This window comes from Manis pentadactyla, chromosome 5, assembly GCF_030020395.1.
Source record: "Manis pentadactyla isolate mManPen7 chromosome 5, mManPen7.hap1, whole genome shotgun sequence".
Taxonomy (NCBI): Eukaryota; Metazoa; Chordata; class Mammalia; order Pholidota; family Manidae; genus Manis; species Manis pentadactyla.
In genome coordinates this window covers 32,254,816-32,266,968 of record NC_080023.1, presented here as the reverse complement: position 1 = coordinate 32,266,968, position 12,153 = coordinate 32,254,816, and the positions used below count along the sequence as shown (strand labels likewise).

General features: G+C 44.1%; 1 protein-coding gene across 7 annotated transcripts in view; it reads right to left on the bottom strand.

Annotated features, from left to right (window-relative positions):
• Nucleotides 1-11,129, bottom strand: part of FAM114A1 (family with sequence similarity 114 member A1) — a 69,589-nt gene extending 58,460 nt beyond the window's left edge. For 5 of the 7 annotated variants that reach the window (XM_057502153.1, XM_036908476.2, XM_036908477.2 and 2 more), the window contains exons 1-2: nt 10,982-11,128; nt 2,553-2,902 (exon numbers count right to left, since the gene is read on the bottom strand). In XM_057502153.1, the coding sequence (XP_057358136.1) occupies nt 2,553-2,894 (342 nt within the window). In that variant the 5' untranslated portion in view covers nt 2,895-2,902; nt 10,982-11,128. Of the gene's footprint in view, nt 1-2,552; nt 2,903-10,981 lie in introns of all 7 variants that reach the window. The other 2 variants (XM_057502152.1, XM_057502151.1) reach the window with 1 other exon arrangement.
• Between the last annotated feature and the right edge of the window lie 1,024 nt (nt 11,130-12,153).

Here is a 12,153-nt window from a genome sequence, read left to right as displayed (position 1 = left end):
CAGATATACCTGGAATCAAATAGGCTTTTGAGTGTGGCCTTTTTCCATGGGACCTGCAAAGATTCAAACAGCCAATTTATAGACGAATTTTTGATTCATGATTTTTTGTAGAATTCATTTTCTGGATCAACAGAACAATAGTTGTTTTCATCACTGTAGAAGGACTTTTTATAAGTGTCTGGCAAAGGGCAAATAAAATAGAGCAAATGAACAATGCTTGCAGATGAAGCATGGGATTGACTTCTCCTAATATTAACTTAAGATAAAAGGATAGGTTATCGATAGAGATAGTAGAATCCCCCTTTCTGGTAATTCTTAAAAAGATACTAAATTTGCACCTACTTAGAAGGATTTAAATATGACCTGGGTGACAGAGATATCCTCTTCTCTCAGGCCCTTCCAGCTAGCCATATACCTTTCTGCCTTCTTAGAACAAACTCAGGAATTCCTTCCACACCATGGTTCTCTCTGACCTGATGCAATGCCACACACACACAGTCACAGCCACGGTCCCAACTCTCTGGCCAGTATTTGCAGTTCCACCCATATACTTTTGGCATGCTTCATTATGAGGAAATGCTCACATTTTCCAAGTCTTTGAAAGCTATCAGTGCTGTACAGGGAGAGGAGGCCATCAGCTCCAACCCTCTGCAGCATTAAGGACATTTATGAAGAACTTTCAAAAGCACGTTTTACCTCGATTTGCTCAAAAAAATTTAAGAAGGCAGATGTGTAGAAGGCATGCTGACTTTTTCTTGTGCTATCTTTATTGACAATCTTGTTATAATTATGAGAAGCCTGAACTTGGAATGTATAATCTATCCATCAGGAGCATATATATTTGGGATTAGTGGAGCTTCTGCAGTTTTTTTAAGTCATCTCAGGTCAGAATGGTATGACTAAGATATACTTTTCTTAATGTACAAGGATATTTATGAAAAGTAGCACTTAAAATAAAAATTGGGAACCAATTCTCCGCACGACAGAAAGAAAGCATGGAGGGAAAAGAGGTTCCAGAGTCAGGCATGTAAGTATATATACTTCAGGTATAGGATATATAAACACACTGTAGTGGTTTTATTTCTCTGGAGAACCCAGATGAATACAGACCCTAGCATCAGTATTTTTTAAAGCTCTCCCAATGCTGGAGATGTTGAAATGTTCGGCTAAAATTCAGAACCTCTGGTCTAGGAGTTCTTACTCCCTAAAGGGATCCAAGGATGGCTTCAAAGCGTCTGTGAACTCTCAGAACTCAAACAAATTTTGCACATATGTTTACCATATCTGACCCAAACTTCTAGCTGGTCCTCAAATCCTCTCCATGACATCCCTGAAAAATGATTGTTTGCTTTTGTTTAAACATCTCCAGTCATGGAAAGCACCCTCTTCCCTGAGGAAGCCCATCTCACTTTAGAACAGTTCTAAGAATCAGATTCCTTGAGCAAACTGGGGCACAAGAAGCCTGATTTTAAATAAAAGAATCACAAACATTAGTCAGAAGGATACCTAGTGGTCTTCATGCACAGTTCTTCATTTTATAAAGGGAAAAAAGTGAGGCACAGAGAAATTCGCTGTCTTGCCTGAACTAAAGCATTAACGACAGATTGGAGGGTGAACTCCCAGGCCCTCTGGTTCGCTGTTGAGTTGCCCTCCCTCACTGCATGCAGCAGAGTCCAGGATGAGCAGGGGTGGGGCTGGCTGAGGGAAGACCCCAGTTCCCTGGTCCTACATCACCACTCTAGAAGGCAGGACTGGAGGAGAGTGGCACACCTCCTTTCAATGCCAAGTGCCTTTCTATCCCTGCCAGTTCCCATGTGGATGGAAGTGAAGATGTCAAGAAAACCCAGCTCGATGCTCATATTGATGTGGCACAGGTACCCACTGGGAGACAGTGGCCTATCTTACCCTCCAGAGAAACAGGTGCAGGCACCGAAGGGAAGAGGCAATGAATGCACTCTACCTCTGTCTTCCTGGAAGGTGGGATATGATGATAAAACAGTGATCGGAATAATTAAGATCTCCATAGTGTATCTGTAAATATGCATTAAAATTTAAGTGATATTAAAGAAACATTGACTTGTTTAGGGTGGAATTCAGCTTAATAATTTGGACTCCTTTTGTTTATTATTATATCTTTCGTTTATTACTGAGTAGTTTAATATCTTACTGGGTTGCTTAATATCTGTGAACCTGATTGCCCAGTCAATAAGTTGGGGTTAATAATATCCAGCTTAGAACCTCAAAGAACTGTTGTATGGAGTGAATGACATAACATATGAAGTGGCTAGCAGAATGCCTGGCCCACAGGAGGTGCCCAATAATTGGTGGCTGTTAGTATTATTAACAACGCAGTTATCAAAATGCAAATATTATAATGAACAATTATTCTTGTATATGCATTTTCTCACCACACAATGCATTTTTGATGACACAGGTGATGTCATGGCATATTATGAACCCCCAATCCCCCCACAGAGCCTGGCACAAATCTGTGCCCATGGCAGGTATCAGTAAGAACTTGGGTCAAACTGAGTTAAACGAACTACTCCTACCAGATTATTCTGTTCTTTCAGGGGTATTTCAGATCCAGCCTCTGCCTCGAGGCTGACGGAGTCAACACACTCGGCAAGCACATCCTCAGTCACTTCTCCATTGACAGGGGGCTCCATGGTGTGTTTGGGCTGCTCAGGGTCCTCCGTGGTAGCAGTCTCTGCATTCTGGATGGGTGCATCTTCATGCACATCTCCTTCGCAGTCAGCCAGTGTTGGCTCATTTGAAACGGTAGTTGAATCACAGTGCACTTCTGCATCTTTGGGTAAAGCATCACTACTGGGATTCTCAGTAATTTCTGCTTTGTCTCCAGTATCTAAGGTGTCACCAGCATCATCAGACATTGTAATATCTGTCAACAGGATTGCAAACACACACTTTATGGTTAATCTGAATTGTTGAACTTTAATTCAAAGCCCTGAAGAATTAAATGAAGTCTGGTAGGGGTAAACTTTCTTCTACCAATAAGTAACTTAATGTAACCTTGGGGTAGGCTAATCATGGTCCCCAAAGACACCCATATCTTAATCCCTGGAACCTGTGAATGTTACCTTATACGGCAAAGGGGACTTTGCAGATATGACTCAAGATCTCGAGATGGGGAGATTATTTTGGATGATCTGGGTGGGTCCTGAATGAAATCACTAGTGTTCTTATCAGAGAGAAGCAGAGGGAGATTGGACTACAAAGAAGAAAAGGTGTTGTGATGACAGAAGCCAAGATTGGAGTGATGCGCTTGAAGATGAAGGAGGAGCCACAAGCAGAGGAATGTGGGCGGCCACTAGGAGCTGAAAGAGTCGATGAAAACATTCTCCCCTCAGCACACACGAAGCCAGGTTCCCCTCAGAGACTCCAGGAGGAAGCAGCCCTACCAACACCTGGACATTAGACCCAAGAAACTGATTTTGGACTTCTCATTTCCAGAACCGTAAGATTTTAAATTTATGTGGTTATAAGTCACTAAGTTTATTGTAACTTGTTACAGTAGCAATAGGAAATCAATACAAACCGACAGAGCTATCTTTAAACTTTCATGGGTCTCTTACTTGGTATGCAGGGATATACATGTGGAACTAAGTCTATCAACTGTATCTATGAAATTACTTATTTAATGTGACTGCATTAGTTATATTTGTAGCAATAATGAGAATAAGCATAGAAAATCCCAGAGAGCTTATCAAAAATACTTCCCACTTAGCTTTGCAATATCGTCAGAGATTCACATTGAGAAAGAGATATATACACACAAATGTGCTCTGTTGGGTACCAGCTGGAGAAGGCCTGGGATCTGTCTAGACAATCGTTTAGGCAGGGAGACAGAAGGATGAAATGGAGGGGAAAGAAGTGAGGTATTAAGCCCAATGAGGAATGTAGCCATCATGAATTAACATACAAGGCAGAAAACTCTTCACCAAACTTGCAAATTATTGCTATCATGTAGAACAGCACCATTCTATATCTGCACAGTCCAGCATGGTAGCTAACAGCCACATGTGGCTTTTGAGCACATGAAAGGTGGTTAGTGCAACTGAGAAACTAAATTGTTCATTTAATTTTAAATAATTTAAATTTAAAGTCTTACATAGGAGCATGCCTAGTGGCTACCTTACAGGAGAGCACAGATCTAGAAGGCTAGGTCGAAATGAGAACTTTCTTAGGTTTAAATGTTGACACAGTGTTCTCACCACACAAGAAGTCACCAAGTTCCAGTCAGACCAGTAGGTATTTTTGTTGACCTCAGTGTAACTAACTGGTCAACTCTCAGGCTGCTGCTAAAAGCAAGCCTGTGAGAAGCCCTTTAGCATTCTGGCCATATTGGTGGTCCAGGCTTAGAACTCAGGTGCACATGCTAGCCCTCTTCCCCTCAAACAGCCACTCCCCAAGGTTGTCTGGCTATTTGCCCTCTCTCCATTCTCTCTCTTGGTGAATCACATTCCTTTCTCACAACTGTATTATTCACCACTTACATGCTGTGAGTTTCAAATATCTACCTTTATTTCATAGAGACAGAAAGTAAATTAATAGTATCCGAGGACTGAAGGGAGGGGGGATGAGGAGTGACTGCTAATGAGCACAAATTTCTTGTGAGGGTGATGAAAATGCTCTCAATTTAGATAGTGGTAATGGCTGTGCAACTCTGTGAATAGCTAACTAAGAGCCCCTGAGCTGCACATGTTAAAAGAGTGAATTTTATGGTATGTGAAATATACATATACTTTAAAATTTTAATAACACTGTTATAAAAAACATTCTACCTTGGATGAGTTCTAATGGCCACTTGGACATCTTTTCCTGTTCAAAAGGAAACCTGTTGTTTTGCTATTAATACTAGGTCTTCTCTAGATTTTGTGTTTCTTTTAGTGGCACCTATATCTTCTCAACAACCCAGGCTTAAAACCTCAGAAATGTATTAACTAAACCTTCATTCTCTCACAAATATATAAGACTGGCAGCTGTTATTTATCAAGTACCTATTAAATTCAGGTTCTCTAAATGTATTATCTTCTATTAGTTGATATCATGAGCTCCATTTTACAGATGAGGCAACTGAGGCTCAGAGGTTACACTTTTAGTAAGTGGCAGATTTGAGATTTGAACCTGCGTCTGACTTTATGTTAGAGCCATGTCAGAGCCCTCCCTGCAAAGCCAGCTGTCTTTTCTCTTACATTCAACCAGTGCTCACATCCTAGAGGCTCTTTATTCAGAATTTATGTCCTTTCTACTTCTATCCTCACTGCTAGTGCCCTAGATCAGGTCCTCATTATGGTTCACATAGATTTCAATATTTGGGTTCTGCCCTCCACTGCTGCTCTTAGTACACCACTGTCTTGCTCCTGCATCCTCAGGGGCTCCCCACTTACTGCTGAGGTGAAGCCACATGCTCCAGATGGCATCCAAGAACCTTGGACTCTGATCCCAGTAGGCTTATCTCCCACTATTCCCTTCCAAAATCTTAAATGAGGCAATGTAAGTATCTGTGCAATGCCTGCCTTTCACAAAAACCCCTCAGATGGCTGTTCAATGTTTTTCACACATTTAAGGCCCAGTTAAAATAACCACCTCCTCTATTTTTTGTTCTTCCCAACTGGAACTCTCAACTCCTCTGATTTTTCTTCCTCTGAATTCCCAGAGTGCTTTGCATCTATCTCCCCCTGGACAGTTACAATCATTTTTGATTAGTTGTTGGTGTTTTCCTGTTATAATGTAAATTCTGTGAAGACAAGGAACTTCCTCACTTTGTTTTCATATTTTATAGCACTTAACAGTGTTTTGAACACAGTGGAATGTTCAACAAATGTGTTAAATTAGACTAATATTTTTGTGAAGATTTAAAGTTAAAATGTAATTTGAAATGAAGGCAAATAGAGTATGCCTTTACCCCATTCACTAATCAGGAGTATCTTATGTAAGTGGTTCCAAATGACCCGTATGTGTGTTTCTTTTCTTCCTTCACCTCCCAGTTAACTGAGTTAGAATGGCTCTTCTTAAACAAAAATCTGTGTTCTGCAATTACACTTCTGTAAACAAGGCTACAGATGGGAAAGGCAAAAAAAAATGCATATTTGCCTTTGGCTGGTATAGTGAGTTTAAAATATTCAAGGTTGGAGATGGTCTGCCAATGTGCATGGTCAATGCCTGGTTGAAATAGTAAAGAATGAAACAAGGCCTGTACAGAAAAGGGGTAGTTACTGTGGTTCATGGGAAAGGGTGGGATTGAGGGAGGGTACTTGAAAAGCTATTATCATTTGCAAGCTTATAAAAGCTTTTTGGAAACTGCTGAGTCAGGACTGGCCTAGGACAGGAGGTTGGCAAACGACAGCCTGGGGGCCAGATCGTACCCTTCGCCTATTTTGGTAAATAAAATTTTATTGGCACACAGACACTCATTGCTTATTTAGTCTATGGCTTCTCCAGCACTACAACAGTGGAGCTGAGTAGTTATGACAGAGACCATATGGCCCACAAAGTTGCAAAGCCTAAAACATTTACTAGCTGGCCCTTTACAGAAAATGTTTGCTAACCCACGGTCTAGGATATTGACTGACTGCCATGGCCTAAAGATTTCTTGGTCTTAATTTATCCTATCCTTGCCTGGGTCCTAGGGGCATAAGGAGAAGGGGTCCATGAATAAACAAAGCTTCAATATCACTTTTATTTCTATTATTTATTCATCAATAGCGGGTCATAGACACAGTCTGATATTTTCAGGACTTTGTAAGATAATTTGAAAATCCTTATTATTAATCCAGATTATTAAAGAGCTCCAAATGATTTCACTTTTCTATACGCAGGGGCATGAGAATAAACCTAGCTATGACAAACATTCATGGGCAAATAAAAAGCATTATGGACATTTTGTTGATACGCTTTGCCCTAAACATGTTGTAATACTGTTCATAATGTACAATAAAATGCTTCAGCAAATACCATGTGACATACATGTGGGTTAGTGGTGATTTATACCCCAGGGGTGGTTGGTTAACATCTTAAGTACCCTTTTCAGGAATATACTCTCCAAAGGCCTTTAGTTAGCATTTCAAAATCTGTAGCTGGGTGTCCACCTCTTGAGATCACTTAACTATAATCCTCTCTGATCAAATACCCTAGGGTATGCTAATTAGCATAAGGCATATCAGAAATAATTCTTCACTGGTGAAATGGAAGGTGCTTAAGATATGTGCATTGGCAAGAAATAATGTACAGGTCTTTCTGCCCTTCTATTACCAAGGTATAAGATTATACTGAGTCCAGCAGTTTTTTGCTCTTCGCAGGTTTTCTAGTTCTTTCTAGTTCTTCTGGCTGATTGTGGGAGAACTCCAATGTCTGATTAGAAGGTTAGCTGAGTTGTGCCTCTAGAGCCATCCTCATCAGCAGCCTAAAAGGACAGAGGGCTAGGACTTCATCAAATTTATATGAACAAATTGATCACCAAATTGCCTTAGGTCAGTTCACCTCAACAGTAGAAAAATTGCTGCAACAAAATCTCTCTTCTCTGCAGCTGCTTCACATTCAACTAGAAAGATGAAGCCATTTCTTTAGAAATTCCCCAAAAAACAGCTGGAAGCTATTGAACTGATATTGTTAAAAAATATTCACAGACAACTTATCAATTTCAGGAAGATACTTTTACATGTTTCAATAATAAAATGGTCACTGTAATATTCAGCCCTACTTTAACTTCTCATTGTACATACCCCCAATCTGTATTTAATTCTACCTGTTATACGTCTTACATTTCCCCTAAGCCCAAATCAAAACCAAAAATCTTTTTTGTTTGTTCCAGTAGACCCTTGTTGGGATATTACTATGACAGGAGAGATGTATCATTTTTAAGACTGTGCCCTTGTGTGTGAAGCCATTAGAAATGTGTGTCCTAAATACATAGCTGTTTCTGTGTAGTCACTGTTGGGAGTCCACCAGGACTACAATCATGATACACGCTGTGTTTCCTGGGACAGTCCCCATCTCTGCCTGGGTGCCTCTTAAGCAGTCAGGCTTACAAACCTCTCCTGATTTATGGCTTGGAAAGTTGATCACTGCAGCCATGTCCTGTGGCTTTGATGCTAGGGAGACTCAACTCACAGGAACAAGGAGGCTTCTTCAGTAAACTCTAAGGAGAGGAAGAGTGGAGTATAAAGGAGCCTTTGTGGGCTGTGGATAAGTTAGTTTTTCATGAGTAAATTCATTCAGCACCTAAAATGCTTCCAGAACTATGCTAGGGTACTGCACTGCAGCCACAATATCATTGCTCCAAAAATAAGTTTTAAACAGAAGACGTGGTTACTATCCTTCCGAAAATGAATAACCTGTTTTCATTTTATTCCTGGTCAGTGAAGATCCAGGAAACTATGTCAGCTAACATAAAATGGTTAATAATAATGTAAAACAGCACATCGAGTCAGGGAACCATGTGCCTGAACTAGACTGATCTTGTGCAAGGGAGAACCTTGAAAATAGCTTTGATATGGTTAATAAGGCATGAAGGGATAAGAGTATGTGCAAATGCCCAACATCAGGAATTAATTCTAAATATTCAGATTGTATGTCTGAGCGGCCAGGCCAAGAGGTTGCATGGAGGAATCGGGAAGGGTGGGAGGGATGGTATTCTGAAGTGGAAAGAGCTGTGCTCCAGTCCCTCTGTCCCTTTAGGGACACATGACTCACTCCTTCTTGTTGGGCTTCCTCACTTCCTCCTCTGCAGAGTAAGGCTGGCCAAAATGATCTGGATACTTTGTTCCCTAATGCTGGACTGCCAGACCAGCCCATGATGACAGAGAAAATGAGGACAAGATAGCAAGTTTTTTGTCAATCTAAATTTATTAAATATAAAGGACTCCCTTCATCTTGCAAGTTTAGCCTTCATACTTTTCTTGGTATTAAAATATTTTTCATTTTATGAAACAGTGGTGCAGAGGACAGATTTTTTAAAGTTGTCCCATTTAGCCAAACAAGAATTTGGTAACACAGTACCCTGTGTGAAATCACTGCCTCCACTTAAAAAAAAGTGCTGGTCAGTGAAGGAGCAGGAATAAAAACTCTGGGTGACAGCATTCTCAACTAGGTTGTAAGAATTCCTAAGCAGCTTGATAAGTACATGTGCCGGGCCTCCATCTCACTTGCATCCAGTCTAGCCTGCGGGGTACTTTTTTGAAACACAGATGGGACCTATTTTCTCCCATTTAAAAACCATGAGGCTTAAACAGCTTTGCAAGGCCCCTGTGTCCCCTCATAATCCAGCTCCAATCTCTCTATCCACCTCTCAACACACCCTCCACTCCTGCCTCACCAGACTGTCCATCAGTGACCACACAGCTCAGACACATTCCCACCTCCCTGCCTTTGCCTGGGCTGGCTCCTGGGCCCAGGCGGCCCTGCCTCCAACTGCCTGGCAAACTCCCTATATGTCTCCCAATGTCTAATATCACTTTACAGGCTGAGGTTTTCCTTAATGTGCCCCACTCTTTCAAAGAATTAATTGCTTCCTCTTCCATGTTTTTTTTTTTTTTTTTGCAATACTTTACATGGACTTTTATGGCAGTCATAAGGAATGTTTGTCTCCATGTCATTCTCTCCTCTTAAGACTGTGACCAAAAGCACTTTAGGTTGGTTTCTGACCCTCAGACATTTACTGAACTGAAATAATAGTTTGATATTGACTGAAGAGAAACAATGTTTCATATAAGCCTAGTCTTAAAAATAAATGGCTACTTATATGGACTGAGTCCTTGAGATTCAGGAAGGCCCCCTCCCGCCCTCAAATTCCTTCTGCACTGACTTCCTTATGCCTCAAATTCCACCCTGTTCGTTTCACTCTTTTGCTTAAGACTTACAACGTAAGGAATTTATCAGATCCTTTCCTGAGCTCAGGATTTGATGGAGGAAAGGGAAGGAGAGCACTGGGAATGAGTATGAGTGAGGTAAGAAGCCGGCACTAGGTGGAAAAGATGGCAGGAAGAGGCCTCTGAGGAGAAATCCTGTCTCCGCAGTTACCTCTGGTTGGCTGAGGTTTCGTGGGGATAAAGAGACATTGATTGAAAAAGCTACCGGCTTGTATCTCTCGAGATACTTAGGATGGAAATTGATGGGACCAGTAGGATATATATATGGCCCCTGCAGCTTATAGGGAGATGTCCTCCTACTCAAGGAAAGGGCTGTGCAGTGCAGGGGGCACCTGAGATGGCTGGAAATACTCACCAGATTACAGGGGAGAAGATGAGCCCATTGGGTGTGCGGGTTGGGAGCTGGGCTGAAACCCCAGGCTGTGAATTGGAGTGGTGCTAGCTTAATTTAGGGTGCCGACTGGGGTGGGAGACCAGGCAGGGCATGGGTCTACAGGGGGAGAGATGATGGGCTTAAGTGGGAGGTCAAGGCCTGAGCTCGGTTTTCTGAGGCCAAGGGCAGGCGAACCCCGGGATGCGGCCTTTGCGTTAAGGCGACTTGCTCCCTCGGTGCCCTCTGTGCCCTCGGCTGCGGCATCCTGCAGATTGCTCTGACTGGGACCTGGGGCACTGGGGAACTTTCAGACGTGCTTGGTGCCGGGACCGGATACTTCGGAAGCACAGGCAGGCTCCGCGGAGGTTCACGTCGGCCGAGGGGGCAGACTCGGAGTGCGGGCGTGTGGGTGTGTGCATGAGCGTGGACCCGGAGCGACACACACTCACACACACACACTCACACGCCCGCGCCCACGCAGGGCCCTCGGCCGCGCCGCCTGCGCCCCCGGACCTTCACCCCAAGCCCGGTCCTCCCGGGTTCCGCGCCCGGTGCCAAGTCCCTCTAGCCTGTCACTAACGATGGCTTCTCACGAGCGCCGCGGGCAGGACTGGGGGCCAGGACACGGCGCGCCAGCAAGGTGTCCCCCACCCCGCTGCGCGGCCCCCGCCCGCCAGGGAAGGGGATGGGATGGGGAGAGTGTGCTCGGGGTTCTTACCGCTCAGGCGGCCGAGTGTGCGCGGGAGCGCCCGGCGGGTCCCGCCCCGCCACGTCGGCAGGGCCGGCGGGGACGCGGCCGGAGGGCGGGCCGGCAGGGGCACCCGAGGCAGACGGGCCCGGCTGCCCCGCCCCGCGGCCGGTCCGAGGGGAGCCCCGCCTCGCGTGCGCCGCGCCCCAGCCTCCGAGCGCTGCCGGGCTCCCGGGCACCGCCGCCCCCCAGGCTGGGGCCCCTGCTGAGCTGCAGACCCTTCCCCGGGGGCTCTGCTTTCCCAGCTCGGTGCCTGCGGAGAGTCGGAGGGCGCCTCCCCGGCCGGGACGGGTCTCGGGGTTCTCTCGATCCCTGTCCTTCCTTCGGAAGCGCCCGGAAACCCGCGCAGTTTCACCGGGAGGAAGTCGCCCAAGTTCAGCAGGAGTTTGCGATCCCCAGACTGCGTTAGACAGCGTTCCCTTACCCTGTTTGCAGGAGTGTAATCTGATGTAAAACTAACCTATCAAGCAAGGACACTTTATAGAAGGCCAGTGTGGGGGTGTACACCACAACTGAAATGCATTAGCCTTGGCCCAGGAATCCCACATCTCTAATTTGTCCTCAGTAAACAATAAAATGTGCAGATATGAACGTACAAGGGTGTTTATTGCGGCTGTTAATGCCAGGGGAAACCTGGAAATACTCTGTTCTACAGTAAGGGATTGGTGAAGTAAACTAGAGTAACTTCAAACGATCCGATATGCTGTAGCCGTTAGAAATTAAAGCTGTATATACGATTTGTTGACTTGGAAGGAAGGCAGACCCTGGCTAAATACTGAGTCGAAGGCGAGGGATGCTTACAAAAGTGTATGTAGAGTATAAGCCCATTCTTGTAAATACGTATGCAGGTATATAGTTTTATATAAGAGGGAAAATGTAATTTTGAACAGTCATTCTTTCTGAATTCTGCAATGGTGAGCGTAAACGATCAGCTCCAGCTGTGACAGGTGCGTTTTGGTTTATACACAAACGCCATGCCTGTGACTTCTGTGCCTGCCTCTGACAGCGGGCCCCTTTGCTTCACCTGCTCCTCCCCAGGCAACAGCCCAATCAAACATTCCCTTTTAAAGAGCTTGTTTCCTTTTCTCCTTTGACCCAAACCACACCTTTCCGATTAAAGAACATCAACCAAGCAACTCTAG